Genomic DNA, 20,560 nt, shown 5'->3' on the forward strand with positions numbered 1-20,560 from the left:
TTAATTTAATTTCTTATTTATTGCCTTTCTTACTATAACTTTGAGAAGGGATTGCCACCGACGCCTCCTCATCCTCCTCTTCATTAGCCTCCTCCTCTAGCTTCCTCATCCATCAACAAGTCACCACTACCTCCTCCCCTCCGGCAAGCCATTGTCGCCTTCTCTTCCTTTAGCCTCCTTTTCCATTCGTATCCTCCTTCTTTAGCAAGTCGTCGCCCCTACCGTCGTCACCTCCTCCTCCTCCTCATCTAATTAAGCTCGGACTCAGCTTGGGCTCGGTCTGGCTCAGCTTGAGTTGAGCTAAGCTAAACGTAAACATCAAAGTAGGCTCAAAATTAATTTTGAGCTATGCTTGAGTTAGAGCAAGCTCACTTTGGCTCAGCTTATTTACACCCCTATTCGAGGATGACTTACTACTTTTTAGTAAAGCCTCAATCAAAGATGCTTCAAATATGAATCTGCTATAGATTTGTATTGCAAAGTGTTATGCCAAATAATAAATATGGAAAAGTTAGTTATTACCTTTAGTATATCCACTAGGCTAGTGCACGCTCCCACATTGTCTCTGCTCTCGAAGTAAAAGCTTTAGCGGTGGGCCCAAGTATCTTGGCTACCCCCTATAGTTACTGAAATCTAAGTTCGAGACTTACATATTTGCTATTAATAAAATCTAGAACAAACTAACTAGTTGGAAAGCCAAAAATCATTCTCATGCAAGTGGTTTGGTCTTACTCAAAACATTCCCCAATTTGATGCCAATTATCTTATGCAACCACCATTGTCCCCACGTCCCTCTAAACAAAATCAAGGAACTAATGTGTGACTTTTGGTGGGGTTATAAACTTGGTCAAACCCACATCTACTTTAAAAGTTGGAGCCTACTATGTTGCCCTTTGTCGAGCAACGGGCTAGCTAGGTATACATGTGCAGGAGCTTGTCAACAAAAGCCTCATCCTCAAACTTGCTTGGAGAATAATTATCAAGCTTTTCTAGCCCATGGGCTCTTCTTCTCAAAGACAACTACTTTTCTATATCCTTCTTTTTGAAAGCTAAGCTACGCTGTAGATCATCTTAGACCTAGGCCTCAATTGTAAATATAAGCGATCTCCTTCGTGTGAATGTTATCTAGTCAGTAGGGGATAATTCAACTATTTCAATAGCAAAGGATCCATAATTATCCTCATAGATCTCTTAAAGTATTCTCCTTCTCAAGGTACCCAACTTATTTGAGAGAGAATCTAAGCAAAATGATAAGTTGATCGAAGGGTCTTCCCTCCGGTCATCGCATGTCAAATCCTTAGTATTTGTTTGGGCCTAGTTACCACTAGCAGATCCGACCATCTAGACTAGATGTCGACCCCATCTATAGAGTTCTCTTTCAAGTCCACCTATTGTTCCCTCTCCAATGGTGATTGGCTCAGTTCCTCCTTTTCCCTGGACTCAAAACACATTTGAAAACTTGTTTGAGGTCGGCCATGAAAGTTTTCTTCCTTGAGTGAAAACTTTTCTTGGGAGAGCTCTGTTGAGCGAGCTTTCAATTAGAGTTGCCTCTGCAAATGCATCCTAGCATTGGATCCTTATTGTCCCCTCTTCTCTACAAAGGATGAGACTTCGGAGAGACATGGTGGGATGGGTAGATGCTACTTGGCGTGGGGGCCATATGGGTGGAGTTGGCATAATCATTAGTATTTATCTTGATTAAGTTATTATATTTAAGGCCTCCTTTTTGGACTACTGCCCTAGCACTATTTATGGCAAGGAATAGACTCTACTTCTCAATTTGAGAGTCATTCTGGTTGCTGCGCTGCGCTAGGTAGAATTGCTAGCACGTCAAACTCCCATACTATCATCAAGGTATTAAATGGTTGCAGCAACAATATTAACTAGACTATCTTTTCTATAGTCCAAGAATGTTCTAGGTTGATTTCCTCTTACCCTCCATTATGATATGTTTTACAGGTAGGTATAATAACACTAAGGCCCACTCTTTAGCCACTCTACTCATTCGAAAACATATCTATAAGGAATGGATTAATCCACCTTTTGTTTTGGATTATACTTCAACGTTTTGATGAATATTGGTCTATAGACTCTTTTTTTTTAAAAAAAAAACAATTGTTATTATATGTAGATTAGGATAGATTTAATAGTTGTTGGACTAAGAGATGCCCTTTATGGGTTTATCTTAAAGGTCCCTATCCTATTATCCTATTATCCTATTAGAAGAAGACTTTAATTCTTATAATAAATCTATCCAAAAATGCTTTCTCAACAAAAAAAAATTATGAACCCTAGATGTATAATAGGGATAATTCTCATTTGACCCCTTAAACTATCACCATTTTTTACATACCTTTTCTGAACTATTTTTTGATACACAAGGAATCCTTGAACTATTGAAAATGCCTCATCGCCTAATCTCATAGACGAAAAAAGTGAGATGACCAAATTGCCCCTCCACTTATAATAGTAGAAGGGTTAAGTGGGATAGCTAATAATTTTTTTTTGTTAACTTCTTAATTACCCTCATGCCTTAATTCCTAATTCCTCATATTCCCCTTTCTTCATTGTAGGCTCATAGCAGCCATCCTTTCTTTCTCCATTACTCCCATATACAACCCTCATTCCTCTCTTGTCTTCACTATTCCTGAGCACATTCCTTTCATCTATCTGTCCTGAGCATTTTCTTCTCAAATCCTATAGAGATTAGTCTCCATTACCAAATCCTATAGAGATGCATTATATCCAATCTCTACACAAACATCACTAAACCATGGAATCATTCCTCACCCAAGGCCTAATTTGATAAAGCCTACAAAGATCTACCACAATGTTTCATAGTGTCATTCGAGTAAGTGAGTTACCGAGATCCACCTCCCCAAGAACATAACATGCCTTTATCTTAGAAACTTCGACAGCGCCGAGGTGGCTGTGGTGGCTTACAACAATGCTTTATTTAATTTTCATGGTGATACTACAAGGCTAAACTTTCTTCAACTAAAATGGAGTTCATTTGGGTTCTTCTCTTTAATTCCTTATTGATACCAATCTCCAAGCCATTTGCAAAGGATCTTTTAATATGGCCACCTTGATTTCCTATTTCAAGAAAAAAAAGGTTTGTTAGTGTACAAGGGTGGATCATGAGATTGGAGAAATTCATGCTTCTCCTTGGATCTAAGAATTGTAGTCTACAATATTAATAGTTCATTTGTTTACTTAAATTAGCATAAGAATATTTTTATCCACTTAATTTTTTGTTAACTTGCATTTGTGCAAGGCTCTCACTGACCTCAAGGATCATTAATCTGATCACCACTAGCCAATGAGGATGCACTCATGTTCCCACTAGCGACGGGTGGCTGCAGCACATCCATGTCGAGGCTATGACTAAATTAAGGGAGGAGGCGAAAGGGAATCTCAATGAGGAGAGGATCGAACGGTCACCGGCTAGGGGAGGAAGAAGATGGTGCTAGCTTCAGCCACAGAAGAAAGTATGGAGGGAGATGGGGAGAAACTTGGGTGGAGAGTAAGTTGATGGGGGAAAGAGAGAAATGGGAGATAAGGATGGGAAGGTGGTCACCTTACATGTGCGTCAACTCATTGTTAGTGGCATGTGCAGGGCAAATGATAAGTTCCTCTAGAGAGGGAACGTAGGAGGCACATGTTGGACTCTTTTCTTTTTATAGGTGTTACAAAACTTGTCGATTCAACTATTTCCATTAATTTTATATATAAAATGGCATTGGAAAAAACATATACCTTAAGGTAAATCGATGTAATATCATTATGACATTATCTCATATATGTAGTTGTTAGCTACATTTTGGATCGACAACAATTAAAAGGCAAGATCAAATAGATTGGCCGTTGGGTTCTCTAGCAAAAGACAAAACTTGCAAAAACTAATACCATTTTGGTTTTTCATGTACATTACTCTTGTGGCTATATTTTTCTAATTTTATTTCATCACTTATTTTTTTTTAGAATATCATCAATAACTAAAAAATATCATTATTAATTTTGGGAAAACTTATTTTGAACACTACTACATATCTTGCAATTATATATATGTTCTACTCTTGTTATTTCACTTTGTCAATATTCCCTAATAGTTTGGAAATTAGAATATTTCTTTCTTTTTGTAGGAGGGAAGTGGATAGTGGAATGTTGTCATTTTCTTTATGTTTTTGGTTTGGTAAAATCTTTTATAATTGTAGCTTCTCAACAATGACCGATAGTTATGTCATCTATAGATAAGAATAGTTAAATTATTAAATCACATATATTTTGTCCCTTCTCTCTATGATTTGGTTTTATTATTTGTGATAAATTTTCTATCTCTTTTAAATATTTATTTTCTCAATTTCTCGAACATGTTGGTGATTTTATGTCAATGGTTGTGAGAAGTTTTACATGGCAATTTCAATATATGTAAGTAGTTGGAATAAGATATTTATTTGTAAAGTTAGACTTGAACAAAGCTTTGGGCCCTAACGACTTAGCTGCCAGCATCTACTAGCTTTTCTAGCCTGATCTAAAGGCTGTTGTCTTTTTACTTTTGGAATCCTTGATGAAGGAATCAACAAACTATCATTATTCTCATTAAGGACTCTCCCACGATAGTAAATGACTTTAGATCTATTAGGAAATCATCTCCAAACTTCTTGCGGTAAGAATAAAAATCTTTCTAGTAAATTTCTTTTTGAGGCTCAAAGAGTTTTTGTTCCTAGAAGGCAAATTCTTGATAACCAAGTCATTTCCCATGAGATGGTTTATTTTCTTGAGTCTTCAATAAGCAAGAAAGTTTTCTTCATACTGAAGGCCAACTTATTAAAGGGCTTCAATAGGATGGATTGTAAATTTCTAATAGACTGTCTAAATCTATATGGGTTTTTTGAGGCTTACACTAAATTCATCTATCAATGCATTTCCACCTCATCGTTGGCGGTGGATGTCAATGGCCATGCAAGCGACTTCTTCAAGCAATTTAGGAGGTTACGGCGAGGGTGCTCCCTCTCTCCCTACCACTTCATTTTGGGCACTACATCCTAATTCTTTAAGGTGGCAACCAATAATAGCCTTCTGAATGGCATCAAGGTAGCTCACACTGCTCTAGCTCACTCTCATCTCCTTTCCACAGATGATCTCCTCATATTTAGGAATGCCACTCAAAAGGAAGTTTTCACTGTCACTAATATCCTTAGACACTTTTGCTCTATCTCTAGCCAAGAATAAAATTTCGACAAGTCCTCCATCCTATTTAGTAAATGTATCAAACCAAGAAGAAGCTCACATGTCCTCAGCATTCTCAACCTGAAGCCCTTAGTACTAAGAGATAAGTACTCAAAGGAAGCCCTTTTATTTTCCCTGCTTCAAGGAGTAAGGCTTATCATTTTATACTTGACAAAGTAAAAACTAGGTTGGCCTCATGGAAAAGCAATCTCTTATTGCATATAGGAAGGCTCACTCTCATCAAGTCAATACTAAGCGCAATAGTGGCCTTGCCTAAATCACTACTTAAGGAGTTGAATGGCATTATTAGAAACTGTTGATAGTGCTTCTCCAATGGTGGTTGACATCTCTTGTTGTCCAAATGAGATTTAATTTGCAGACCTACGCCTATAGGTCTCGACGTGTCAACCTCTTCGAAGCATTTCAAATCTACAACTTGCTCCTCAATCCCTAGAGTCAAATACATTCTCTTCAAGAATGCCCAATGGATGGTTGGAGATGGTTCGTCTATTTCAATTCTATATAATCATTGTTTACCTTCTTCCATCATTAAAAATCTCCACTTAACTAACTACGTTAGTGTAACATGCAAAAAAAAAAAAGGTGGGGCACGTGCCCACCCTCACTTCCTCTCCCCTTGGTGTGTCTTGGCCTAACAAAGGGATGCCGCCTTTGTCAGGCCAAGGTGAGGGTAGGAGGGCAGGCCTAGCCCCCCTACACAAGCCATTATCGGCGTGCACTGAGGGGGGCAACCTCGAGCAAAGGGCCATTGCTCTTCTCTCTCTCTCCCTATTTGTTCCCCTCCTCAAGGAGAGCTTGGGCTTCGCCTCTTCCCTTCCATCTTTCCCTCTAATTCTGAACATTGTCATGATCGTCGCTGTCATGCTCGGGCTGGTGTAGTCTTCGTCATAGTCGGTGAGTTTTCTCCCTCCTTGTCCTTTCTATTCTATCCAGTGATGATGCGACGCTTCGAATTGTGCGTCGTCACCACCCCTCCTTCCCCAACAAGGCAGCAACGGTTGGCCACCGACCTTGGTGCTTCCCCATGTTCCCTCCATATGGGAGGGGGGTGGTGACTTGAAGGGGGGGCTCAGCTCAAGTTGGGTAGTGTTGTAGGGCGTGCCTACCTCGAGTGGCTCCCACTAGCCCGAGCTTGTCGGGCTCGGGTTAGGGCAAGTCAAGCCCAAGCATGGTAGGCGCACTCAAGCATGCTTGCCTCGGGTTGGGCTCAACCAGCTCGGTCGCGCTCGCCTCGGGCTTGGCCTAGCCCAACATTTTTTCTTGAGCCCTTTTTATTTCTTCACACTTTGGGACAGGGTAGTGATTGAACCAGATTTTTTTTTCCCTTTTATCTTAATCCACAACATTTAATTCTATTTGTCCCCATTTTCTGTCCCTAGTAAATTTTTTTAAGATTTTGGTGCTAACTTAGTGATCTTATCACTAAGCACCCTGTGACTAGCGCTCAACCCGGGCTAACCATGATTAGGTGGGGACTGCTCTCCGCTATGAACTTTTTAGTGAATCTAGATAAGTGCTCTATCCAGTCTTGATTTATTACTTGATGTGATAGCCTAAGCATATATGACCTGCTAATCTTTGTATTCTAGCAAAACCTATCTAATTAGTATGTTGCTTGACATGATTTGTTATTAATTTAATGTGATGTACTGCATGCTTAGGTAACCTTATTTACCATCTTGTTATGCTAAACTTAATTACCTTGTAATAACACCAAAAGGGGATGATTCTAAGTCTTGGCAGTACCCGACACCTCCCTCAACTAGGGTTAGGGGCAGAAGACATTTTATAGTATATATAGTAGGGCCTACCCCTGAGGTCTCAATATATGGATTCTAGACAATTAGGTAGTCGTTTTGTTGAGTGATAGGCGATTTACTATCGATCGATGAGAATCAATCCCTTAAGGGTGTTTAAATTGAAAAATAAGAATGATGATGTAGACCTCGGTGTGGGCTTACAATTAGAGTCCTTAGTCTACAGGATGAACGATTGATCATGCTGTTCACCGGGTTATGAGTAGGCAATTGTTCCGCTAGAGTTTACCCTCTCTTAAGGGCCTATGTTACGAGGCGTACCATGCATAAAGAACGGATAAATTAATTGTAATCATTTTGGACTATGCATGCTAGTTATTGACATGTATACTTCATATTACGATGCATATCATCTTATATGGTGCCCTTTCCTATATCTTGTTTTGAGCTAGAGGTGATATTATTGTTGATGAATAACTAGGGATAATACCACTTGCTGAGCGTTAGGCTTATTTCGTATTGACATTGGTTGTAGATTGACTTACACTCTAGCGAGAGGCTTGTCAGCAACTAGCTAGTAGGGCGATAACCTTTTTAATTTCATGTTTTCTTTTGAACTTATAATCAGGGATTTATATCCCCATTTTATAGCTACTTTGATCATGTACTCTTGTCAGGATGTTTACCCTTCCACAATATTATGGATGGATTTACTATGGCCTAGGCCCTACTCTATTTTCCGCTTAATTTATTTGACTTCCTTATTTTGATAGCATATTATTGAGCTTCTAAATCCCCATGTGAATCTCACGTGAGCGTAAGCACCATGAGAGCCACGTAGCGGTATTGGGGTGTTAAGTTAGCAAAGTAAGTGACCTTATTTATGATATTTATGATGAAAACTAGAATCATTTTCTTATCTACAATAAATTTCTAATCAAAGCTGCCTCTTTCATCCTCAATTCCTGCATCAACCCACACTCGGTTGATTGTCCTAATAAATTAATCTAATCGAAAGCAAAAAATAGATTATTATCTGCTAAAACTGCTTATGATTTACTTTCCCATGGTGACTGGCTCATTTCGACATCAGACAATAGTTGTAGGAGGCGCTCGTCCTATTCTAGCATGCAAAAATTGTAACACCAAAAATAAAAAACATTCTTATGGAGGTGCTTGATCCGAGCTATTTTGGTAAAGGTTGTTCTTCATAGTCGCTTCCAAGAGATTGATGATGCAACCCTATGTTTCCTCTAGCAATGAGATGATCAACCACATCCTTCTCAACTACCCGTCCGCATGGATGCATGGCTTTCCTGTAATCTGGGTATTAGAACCATGATCCAGCCTCGTTACTGTTTAAATGACTTGATACTGGCTCTCTACTCAAATTTATCTATATGAGGCGTGTCCTACTGTCTCTCCTTTTTGTGGTACATCTGAAAAGCTAGATGTGAGAAGGTTTTTAATAACAAAGATGTCTCCCCTAGTAATATAGCTTTCAACACTAAAACACTTCACTTGAGTTGCCTAGAGAGTATTAGTGATGCACTAGATTAGGATAATGGGGAATCTCAAATGCTAGCTCCTGACATTTCGTTTGACTATGTAGGCTGGGTCGACATAGCGTGGTGCAACACTTTATGTGGAGGTATAGGTATTCTTTTTTTTTTTTTTGAAAGAAAGGACTTTATAAACTAACTTCCATGGTTACAAAAGGCTCCGTTAGAATCGGAGGACAACAACTATAGAAGATCAAAAGGAAAACCTCCATCCCAGGTATAACCATAGCCATTGGTTCTACCAAAATTAGCAAGCCAATCAGCAAGATGATTAGCCTCTCTAAAAATGTGATTAACTTTATAATTTTGGTAATTGCAAGTTAGGAATTTGATGTTAGACACTATAGCCTCTACTGACCACGTAGGCTTTGTTTTTGTCCCTTAGGAATAGAAGCGCCTCCCTAATTGCTGCTGCCTCTGCTATCAGGACTGATGAGTAAAATCCACAGCGAGCTCCTGCAAAAAGAAGGGCACAGTTAAAGTGTCGAACCACGAAGCCTCCCCCTCCAATTTCCTCATTACTCTCAAAAGAGTCATCAGTGTTTATTTTCCACCAACTCGAAGGTGATGGTTCCCACCGAATGAAGATTTTAGAGACAACAGGTTTTGTGTGTTTGACATATCTACTACTCATATATTCATTGGCTAATGGGATGAGACGTGAGCAAACCTTATCATGGTCTTCACTCTCCTTGTTGAAGACTACTCAATTACGATATTTCCATATTGTCTAAAAGGAAACAACGAAGAGCGCCCTGAGCCAGGCTCTATCTCTTGCCAAGAGCCCTTCGCCCTCATTGAGATAAGTGTTATCGGCCCAACTGTCCCAAAGTCTAATGTTCTACGCTGTATGCCTCTTAACATAATCCCAAATTATAGTGGCAGCCCGACAGTGAAGAAAGAGGTGAATAGTAGTTTCATCACGTAAAGAGCACACTGAGCAGCATTAGTCCATACCAAGACCAAGGCTACCCAAGTTGCAGTTTGTAGGAAGTCTACCCAACAGAATTTCCAAAGGAAGATTTTAATTTTGGATGGGATTGCCAGATCCCAAAGGTTCTTCCAACCTGGCCAACAAGCCATTCTGCCCAACTGATTTTTGATATGGCAATAGGAAGTTTTAGAAGAAGCATTCCCGGATGGGTGGAAATGCCAAATCCACTTATCAGATCCCATAGTTAGGGGGATATGGATTCTAAGGATGGACTGACTTAGTTGATGACCAAAGATAGAGTGAATGAGACCCTCATTCCAATAGTTGTTATGGATGAGGTTAGATACTTTGGAGATTGTGGTTACCCTATTGATATTAAAGAAGGTAGGCCAGCGGTTTAAAGGCATGGAAGAGATCCATGGATCATTCCAAACACTCGTATCCCTGCCATCATGAATGATTTTGATAAATCCATCCTTGATCTCATTGACAGCATTAAGAATTAGCCTCCAAGTCTAAAAACAATTTTTTGGCTTGTGTAGGGACCAAGGGTGCGGGGTTCCATATCTAGCCCTTATCACCTTGGCCCAAAAATCATCGCCACCATTAAGCAATTTGTTGATGTTCTTGGCCATGAGGGAAATTATCATAGTACGAAGATCTCTAATGCCAAGCCCACTAGCACAGTTGGGCTTAGTGACAGTGTCCCACCCAATGAGGTGTAGCTTCTTATTGGAGCTGTTCTTATCCCAGAGGAACTTCCTAGAGAGTCTGGCAATCTGATCGGCAACAACTATAGGGGTCCAGGTGGACGACATAAGATGTACTGGTATGAAGTTTAGGACAAAGTTGATCAGGACAACTCTCCCTACCTGCATTAGACAAGATCTTTTCCAACCAGCGAGCCTATCATTAATCTTAGAGAGGAGTTCCTCATGATTTTTTATGAGTAGTCTTTTGGGAGAGATTTTGGATCCCAAATAGTTAAAGGGAAAATCCCCACCAAACATTTGCAGGCTGCTAAGTACAGCAGCCCGCTTATGTAGGGGCACCCTATTCGAAAAATAAATCTCCGATTTCTCTCTGTTCATCCTTAAGTTAGTAATCTACTCATACTTCCTGAACATATTAACGATGGCACTACACGCCCTAGGGCAGGCTTCACAAACTAGAAGAAGGTCATCCGCATACATCAGATGACTAATGTTCACATTGTTCCCAAAGGAGATTGGGTTAATGTTACCCAAATTAACCTCCCAATTCATAAGACTAGTAAAAATTTTAGAAACAATAATGAAAAAGTAAAGGGAAAGAGGATCTTCTTGACGGATTCCTCTTCCACCTTTAAACCAAATAGACGGGGATCTATTTATCAGAGCAGCAAAAGTAGGAGATTTAATACATGCATCTATCCAATTAACAAAATTAGCAGGAAAATTCATAGCATGCATCGTACCAATAATAGCTGACTAGTTTAAGCGATCATAGGCTTTCTCTAGGTCAACCTTGATCATAATATAATCCTTCCTACACTTATCCGAGTTTAAAAAATTTGCAATTCCATGCGCAAGTGCGATGTTATCATGGATATGCTGACTAGCCATAAAGGCTATTTGCTCAGAGCTAATCAGGTTCGGGAGGAGGGGTTTGATTCTATCAGCTAATAGTTTAGCTAAGATATGATAATTCACATCACACAGGGAGATAGGCCAATAGTCCACCACCTTGACTGGATTGGGCTTTTTTGGAATGAAAGATAAATACGTCTGCCCACATTAAACAAGGAGAAAACCATAAGATTGAAAATGCCAAAGCGAGTTAACTAAATCAGGGCCTATAATGTCCCAGTAATTATGGTAAAACTCAACCTGATAACCGTCAGGGCCAGGGGCCTTTCCAGTCGACATGGACCATACAGCCTTTCTCACCTCCTCAACCGAGAACTGCCTGATGAGTTCATCATTGCAGGGGGTCAATGATAGGTAGGGGTGGCTAGTGATCTGAGGCCATGGAGGCCTCGACATCCTTGCACCACAGGTTCTAATAGAAGATGACAAAAGCATGACTGATCAAGGAGAGCAAGACACATTCAGAGTTATCCATAAGTTGGATTTTATCAATAAAATTCCTCTGCCTCCTAATTTTAGTAGTTAAATAAAAAAATTTATATTCTCATCACCATCTACTAGCCAATTGTTACAAGATTTGTTACGCTATTTCATACATATTTGTTTAAGAAGAACCGAACACCTACAATTAAGAATACTAAGATTAGTACTGTCGGTAATCGACAGAGGGGCAAGGATTTCTTTCCTCTCCAAAATCCCTATCTCTTTCTTAACCTTGTCCAGATTTTTCTCTAGCCGGCCCAAGCTGGTATGATTCCAGTGGGAGATAGAGGATTGGACATTTTTAAGCTTAGATAGGAAACTTTGAGTAGGGGGAATATCCTGCCGAGTTTGTCTACCCCAGACATTAGTAATTATTTCCCAAACTTGCGGGTATTCAAACCAGAACCATTCAAAATGGAAAGGCAATTTTTTTCCAAGTTTAAAATCACCAAGAGTTAGCAAGATTGGGGCATGATCAGATGCAATGCGCGGAAGGTGTTCTACAATTACTTGAGAAAAAATATTAAGAAGAACAGAGGAGACAAAAACCCTATCCAATCGAACTAAAATCCTACTAAACCATGCCTATTATTGCACCAAGTATAAGAAAGTCCACTAAAGCCCATATCAATCAAATCGGTTTTGTTGATTAAAGATCGAAAAGCCGAATCTGAATAAGATAAAGAGAAAGGTCTACCTCCAATTTTGTCCTTCGGGTTAAGAATGTAGTTAAAATCTCCCATAAGGATCCAAGGCAGCTTAATCGAAAGAAAACTCAGTTCAAACTATAACCAGTTACAGATCTAGGGATCCGTACTAGCATAAATTACCGAGATTAAGCAAGGGTTATTACCTTGTTTAGAGGCGATAACATGTAAAACTTGTGTAGAGGAGTGTACCACCATAACTTTGTAGACAGAAGTGCGCCAGCATAGAAGAATTCCTCCTGCTGCACCCGTCCCCGGAACATAGGTACCCTCCCAGTCGGGAGCAATCCTACGTAAAAAGAGAGCCGTTGCATGATCATCCGTGTGTGTTTCCACAAGTGAAAAAATTTCAGGAGAATAAACTGCCATAAGTTTGAAAATATGTGTTTGGCCTTCCCTTTTCATGAGACCACGGATGTTCCATGAGAGTACACGCATTAGGAAACCATATTGGTGGCCCGGTCCTACTTAGGAAGTTTTGGTATTTGACTTGGGTTGATATGCTCTTGGCCAACATCTCTGGCTAGTCTCTTTGCATTTTTCCTTCGAGGTTTAAGTAGGAAAGTTGCTTTAATCATGGAAGAGGGGTTCATTAGCTTTCTCTGATGGAAGGACTTTAGAGCAGGGAAGGCACGGAGATCAGGGTCAGGTAACTCCTCAAGCATGACAGTAGCCTCCGCAACAACCCTTTCTCTAGCATGGGTAAGGGCATTGCACGCGAGCGCTACCATTTCTTCATGACTTGGTCCCCCATCCGGGTCAGGAGGAGGAGGAGGAGGAAGGATAGATAGGTTTGAGGGAAATTGAAAACCTTGAACAGGGAAAGCTTCGGGCAAGGTAGAGGAGGGGAGAACAATAGTGAAATCAGGATGCAGAAGAGGGAAATGACCAGAAGGAGGGTGGGACTCGGTTCTAAGGTTGTCAACCCTATTAGCGTGGGAGTGAACTGGGACCAACAGAGGACTAGCGATGAAGGTTTCTTGGGGAGAAAGACAAGTCATATCAGAGGCAGAGGCATTAAGGGGATATCAACAGCCATCAAATCAAAGGCAGGAGCAGGTGATGTAAGGAGGGCTAACCGAAGGGGTGGCGTGCACACAACAGGCACTTGATTCAAGAAAGTTTGGGTCGGTGGAATGGCTTGGTTATTCAAGGAGCCATTGGGAGAATAGGGGAGTTGCGTGCAGGGGACATCAGTATTAGTGAGATTAGACATAGGATGGGGAGTTGTTTCGGAAGGGTCAGGGTGAGCCGCCCGCGATGGGCCACCTCGAGCCCTTCTCCTCTGGTTACGTGCCCTCAGAGTGTTAGGGTGAGCAACCTTAGGAGTTTGGGTGGGAGTACCGCTGACAGGGTTATCCTTCTAACTACTTGACAATGTGGGAACGGTAAGCTTACCGCCCATGGAGCTATCCGGCCCAGGGGCCACCGGATTCCCCACCTCCGTCACCTTTTCCGCCAAGTTGGAGGCATTTCTAGGCATTAATTTGACCTCTTTTCCCTGGCGGCCCTTTCGCTGGACACAGATCCAAGGGCCGCCTGGGGGATCTGGAGCTTTGCGTCTGACATAACCTAATCGCCCTCCACCAAGACTTTAGAGGACTTCTCATTAACCTCAGGCCCACTAGGACAAGCAATAATCCTGTGGCCGATACGACCGCATCTAAAACAAACAACCAGAAGGTTCTCATAGGCCACCGCTTGAATCACTTGCTCCCCAGGCGAGCCAACGAGGGTGGACTGCTTAAGCGGCTTAGTAAGATCATGCTCAACACACACTCTGGCAAAACGCCCATGAGAACGGGCAAGGGTATATCCATCAATCTTCAAAGGTTTGCCAATATCTGTAGCAATGTCCATAAACATATCTTGGGGCTAGTATTCCCCCGGCAACCCGACCAATTGCACCCAAACGGGAGCAGATAAGATTTCCTCAGATAGTGGTTGAAAATTCGGCTTCCAAGGGATAAGATTGAGGACCATGCCTCTAAAGGTCCATGGCTCTCCCGTAAGAATTTTTAACATATCCTCCTCATAAGAAAATTTGAAAGTAAAAAAGCCAGTAGCCATATCAATAACTTGGAGATTTCCAGCAGGTTTCCACCTCCTCTCCGTCTCCTTACCAAGATAGGATAGAGGAGGTGGTCTCCTGAGAAACTTACCTATAAGGGTAAACTTCCATTCAGCCCTGCTCTCTTGCACTCTGGCAGGATCAGTTGCAGCTTTGGTCGTGGTGGCTTGTGCAATTCTCTGAAGTATAGATGAGTATTCAGCAACGGGTCCTTTTGGATCAGCTTGTCTGTGGGTGGCCTTGAATAGTTCCGCCCACGACTTGGGGCATGACGAGGGGGGAGCCTTAGCCTTGGCATTTGAAACAGCACCCTTGGCAGCTTTTGGTATCTCTTCAGTAGGCCCAGCAGTATTTACTAATGTTGGAGCAGCATCCTAAGCATCTTTTACTAGCTCATTAACTCGGCCAACAACCAAGGGCGGGTCGGGAGGTGGATCCGGTGGAACAGAAGGAGGTGGAGGCAAGGAAACAGAACCAATCACCTCAGGGGAGCTCATACTTTTTCCGGCGCCTTATTATATCTAAGTTTCCAGTATGTGGAAGGTATAGGTATTCTCACCAGGCCTAACCTTGCTTCTCCCCTTTTCGCTAAATAAATCTATCTAGAAAACTGCTTGAGTTCGTTACTGGGCGAAGAGTGGGCCATCTTGGCCGGTTTAAAGGAGCTCTGCAAATTGCCCTTAAGGGCTGTGGCTTAGCTCTTTAGTGACAATCAATAAACAGTCAAATAGATTAATTCCAAAGCCAATCCAGACTGAGTATTCCATCATATTGTACTTGACTCTACTATCATAACATCCTTGGATTAAGTTAGGATTTACTAACATATGTAACAATCTTTATGCTCACAATCTTGCTCAGCATGATATTAAGTCTTCAAGCCTCTGGACTGGTGAGCAAGTGGATGGAATTTGTAATTCCATCTAGCTATATATCAACGATTTATGGATCTTTCAAAGAAAAAAAAAAGCATATTTCTTGTATCACATCCTTCATGTTCAATGTTAGATTTCACGGAACTTCATGAACATGCTAAACCAACAACAATCTAAATCACCATAGGTATTACACGCAGTATCATATTTTCTCACAAAAGCTTGTCACCAAAATTTTGCTGAAAGAGAACAATAATTAATAAAGGTTCCTACATCTTCCTGGTTTGATGCTCTTGCTAGGTTTAAGCATCAATTTCAAATAAGCTCCTTGATGATCAAAATAAGGGCATTATACTATCAAAGTTACAATATTGCTAATTATCCCTTTCTCTCAAAAGAAAAATAGAAGTTACAATACTGCCTGTCAAATATGACATTATGTTACTATGTCTGTGGGAATGCTGGAGCTGAATACTCTATCCTCTGCCTTCCTTGCCTGGAAATTAATAGAACATCATCAGAGCAGATATATGAACTTATACAAAGAAAACAGATGAAATATTTAATGATTTTTGCAGAGCCAAATGTATTTTCCCCTTGGCAGACTTAATTATAAATTTATAATTGTTATGATTTAATTGGAAAATGATTGTTTCCTAGTGTTGAGCTCATATCATATGGCAACTTTCTTTTAGGTTTAAATAGCTGAGTTAAAGCACATTAGAGATTCTTGGTAATGGATATTCTAAAAATTCAATGAAGTATAAGTTTAAAATATGATGGCTTCCGAAGAAGCTCTTTCAACTTTTCCATGAAAGCTTTTCAAAGCTAGTAAAGTATGTCCACAATGCAAGCAAAGTTTACCATCTATGGAATGGATTGCAATTAAATAAAAGTAGCTTAGTACAACAAAATAGGAATATAAGTTCGTCAATGATCCTTACTTCTTTCTCCCAGTCAGTGCGTAGGGTAATGGCTAAATAAATCAATGCTTGTGGAAAAATGCCACATATGATTCCTAGCCAAAGGCCCTGTTCATTGATTTTGATGCATGTTTGTCAGTTTGCGATCAACACTATCATTAGCCAAAATACGAAACCAAGAAGAAAATAGCTAGGAAGAAAACCACCTTTCCTCCAAGATGAAAGACAAATGCTAAAAGAATAGCTGAAGGAATGCCTGAAATATAGAATGCTCCAAGATTAACAAAGGCACCAATCTTCTGCCAACCACATCCTCTGGCAACTCCTGCATGTTCAAGAAAGAAAGTATTTAGTCTATAATGATATAAGAATAAGAAACAGATCACGAATTCAAGGATGACGTTTACCTGAAAGAACACATTGAATTCCATCAAAAATGTTGGATGCTGCAAGAATTGGCAACATAGTTGCCACATATTTCACCACTTCTTCTTCATTGCTATATGCATATCCCCAGATACCACGCAGCAAAACCAGGGCCAATCCCACTATGGAAACTTCTGCAATGACCAAGAATAACACAACACGAACAGCTAAACGAGCAGCTTGTCCATGTCCAGCACCGAGTTCATTCGAAACACGAGTACTATGAAGTGGAAAAGGTTATATGCAATGTTACTAAAGATGGTATAAGGTAGAAGATGTCAAGAAGATCTATAATAAACTCACCTCACTGCAGCACCAAGACCAAAAGGGATCATGAAGATTGCTGAACCTGTGTTAAGGCTGAGGAAATAAGATGCACGGCTTTAGTTAATGGACAAGATTAACCACAGAGCGTTGCTATATGTGTTAACTTAATTAAGAATTATTAGATGCATTAAATTGTGAGCCTAAATATTGTACTTATCATGGAGAACATCCTAAATACTTTGTTTCATCAAAGCCATAAAAGGCAAAAAAATTATAAAAGCTGCACTCACGTTATTGATAGCACCGATGTCTCTAACTTTGGATTTGGGAGAAGACCAGAAAGAAGCACTAGAAACTCGAATGACCACCATTCCAAGCTGTCTCAATCCATAAGATGCACTTAGAATAGTTATTCAAAGTTCTTAATATTGTTATGCAAATGGATATGCTATTTTCTTACCAAACCATTAATGCTGATGGAACAGCAAGTCTGGTGAAATTAAGGATATCGTGCAAAGCCTCTTTTGAAAAGCCAGTCCAAGTTTTCTTGCAGTTGTTTGATAGTCTAACATAAAGTGCCAATAGTAACACATTGATCCAATAAGAGATTCCATTTCCAAGGGCAGCACCTTTGCTGCCAAGGTCTAATTGGTATACCAATATCCAACAGATAAGTATATGAAGCAGTGCAGTAAACCCAGAGCTTAGCATTACGGGGAAAACGATATTTTGGGTTTGTAGGAATCTAACGTGGCACTGAAGAAGACCGTATGCGAAAAGAGATGGGATCATCCATCGAGCATATACTCCAGCTTCATTTGCAATCTCTGGATCTTGCCCGCATAAAAGAAGAATTTGGCTTGTGCAGGCCCAAATAATGGCAAGCGGAATGCTTACAAGCATAAGGACTAGCATTGCCCTTTGCATATGAATACCAAGCATATAGAATTGTTTTGCTCCAAAGGCCTGGCCGCACAACGTATCCAAAGCACTTCCCATTCCCATCTAACCACAGAACAAAGGAAACAATTTTATTTACACAACATAACTCTAACAGTTTTCCTCAAAGAGGAAAAGCAGTCAACTTCAATAGTAAAATGCTTTGACGGAACAAAAGACATGAATCATTATAGCAAGACATATCAAGATAAGCATTGTTAGCTCATATAAATATGCTAAACTTTTCATTTTGGCATTGCAACAACATTAGTTGCATCTGCTGATGGAAAAGAACATGTAGTTTTAGTTCCAGAAATTTTTAAGAACATATACAATCATTCATCAAGTTACGCGAGATGAGTGAGGCATGAACAATCAAAACTATCTTAGAGCAAGCATTCAATTTAGATACATGAGATCTATGAACTATCATGAGACAGCATCCACAACTTGAAACTTCTTCTTAAGTGCAGATTAGCAGTCAGCACAAGGCTAACTAGAGAAGAAAAATTAAGAAAAGGAAACTCTCTCAGAGGCGTAGCATCACCATTTTTCATTAGTGTAATAAATGGGGCACATCAACATTAAAGCAAAGAAGGTGTTAGTATGATATTAAGACTTACCATCATGCACACCATACGGTCATGTATTTGTCAAAAAAATAGTCTCTCGAGCTATGAGGGTAAGATTGCCTGCATCTTGCCCTCTCAACATGCTGTCTGGAGCCTCATGTAACAGAACACTCTTTTGAGTTGGAAAGATCATAAAAATTCACATACTAAAAATCCTTGCTTGAAGAGTCATCTTATTCAAATTAACACTCGAAATTACTATTAAACACTTCTTCAAACTTGTATATGACCTAAACTTTTGAGATAAGAATGAGGATTTTATCTACCAACACTCTCCTCTGATTCCATATGAATTTTAACCATGTTATAAAGGGACTCTTATACTAGTAATATTAATCCTTGTATACTTTTGTTTCCACTGCTTATATGGGCTCGAGACGTTATGTTCCAGATCAAAGAACTTTTAACTTGCTCAGAATGTCTTCCAATTGTATTGTTAGGTTAAATTAAACATCTGTCCAAACAAAATCTCACAGAATTTATAAACTACATTTCTGTATGAGACCTCACTCTCCTCCTTATTGATAACTTTGTAGGGCTTTTCCATCTCTCCTTCCTCTCCCTTGCTCTCTCTCACTCTATATTTCCTCTCAGTATTATATCATATCAAGAATGGACGCAAAGTTTGTAGTTTTGTTTGGTTAGATGTTAGTCACATATCAAAACTTGTAAAATATGGAGAAACCATAGGATGGCATGCTCCAAGAACCTGGAGTTCACAAGAGAAAGAGAAGCAAATATATTCCTCATGGTATGGATCGGAAGATGACAATTTCACTTGGTTTCCTTTTGGACCAGTCGATCTCCGATCTTGTTCTTGACTTGCCAGCGTTCCATCGATTTCTTTGACTTACTTTTGAAAAAAAGTGAATTTAGCTCAATTCTATATTATGAATCTTTAATGATACCTATATTCCAAGACCTACAGAGTCTTTTTTCCATGCCACATTTTTGTAAAACTATAGGTTCAAAATGACAGAAAGGCCCAAATTTACATCAGCACCAATTCCGGCAATTCTCAATATAAAGAAAAAGGAGAATCATGAATCAGATTAGCATAAAGACAAAAGGATAACAACAATCAAATAGCTTGTTTTCTTGGATGTCCCAGACAACTGCAACCTCAAAGACTGAAGGTTGATTTCCTACCGTCCATGGAGCTAGGCCACACATGCAATTGGATAACAGAGGAGATAAAGAGAGGAGAATCTAAACATACCAACAAGCTAAAACCAGTGACTCCAGCAAAGGAGCTGGCCATGGAAGCACCTGAGAGGGAGAGCTCCCCAAGATGGCCGACAAACATGATTGATATCATCTGGATAATGTTCTGCAGGACGCTTCCTGCTATCATTGGCCCCGCTAACCGTAGCTGCTTCTTTACTTCTGTTAACAAATCCCCTTCTTCCTTATTACCAGAGCTTGTGAGGAGTGGAGACTCCATGTTTGGCTTTTCCATCTCTTCTCCCACTGTTCCTCGCTCTCTCTCTCTCTCTCTCTCTCTAGGGTCCTAATGGTGCCTGCTATTTATAGAGAAGAATGTTACACCCGCACAATGCCAATCGTTGGTCAGTATTTGACCATGACCCTTGTCATGGGCAAGGTAACAAGTGCATTCGTAGAAAATGGAGTTTTTGTCTCTATACAAGAATTCCATGAGTATGATGTAGAAAGTGAACTGCATTCATGTTGTCCTGGCCTTCATAAGTCATATTATATATCATTTAAACTCAAAAATGAAAAATAAAAAATACTATATATTACTTAGATTTTGGTTCGACAATTTGGTACACTTATCTACTTACTGACATGAAGAAAACCAAGACCTCTTGTCCTTATCAAATTCTGGAGAACCCGTGGACAACACGCCATCTCTGAGATGTTTCATGTTGGGAAATCTTGCTATTCTGAGATTTTAATTGGTTTGCTTGGCCACCGGGAATGCGCTTTAAATTATTGGGATTAATTTGTATCAATGTTAAAAAAGAAACTTTAGATACACTCTTGAGGGTGCATTTGGTCCGTTGCTCTTTATATGAAAAGATTCACTTGTCTCACGTTGTAAGCTGTTAAAATATTTATTTGTTTTTCCAACTTCTAACT

The 20,560-nt window shown here is 40.0% G+C and overlaps 1 protein-coding gene across 1 annotated transcript; it reads right to left on the reverse strand.

Annotated features, from left to right (window-relative positions):
- Positions 1–15,504: 15,504 nt before the first annotated feature.
- Positions 15,505–19,956, reverse strand: LOC140765161 (protein DETOXIFICATION 16-like). Its single transcript, XM_073104105.1, has 8 exons — positions 19,677–19,956; positions 17,347–17,891; positions 17,177–17,263; positions 16,923–16,979; positions 16,601–16,839; positions 16,400–16,518; positions 16,215–16,301; positions 15,505–15,766 (listed from the first exon to the last, which is right to left on the reverse strand). Exons 1-8 carry the CDS (start codon positions 19,914–19,916, stop codon positions 15,707–15,709), a joined length of 1,434 nt encoding a protein of 477 aa, XP_072960206.1. The 5' UTR covers positions 19,917–19,956; the 3' UTR covers positions 15,505–15,706.
- Between the last annotated feature and the right edge of the window lie 604 nt (positions 19,957–20,560).

Source organism: Typha angustifolia, chromosome 8 (genome assembly GCF_048772165.1).
Source record: "Typha angustifolia cultivar Huaian chromosome 8, ASM4877216v1, whole genome shotgun sequence".
NCBI classification, from domain to species: domain Eukaryota; kingdom Viridiplantae; phylum Streptophyta; class Magnoliopsida; order Poales; family Typhaceae; genus Typha; species Typha angustifolia.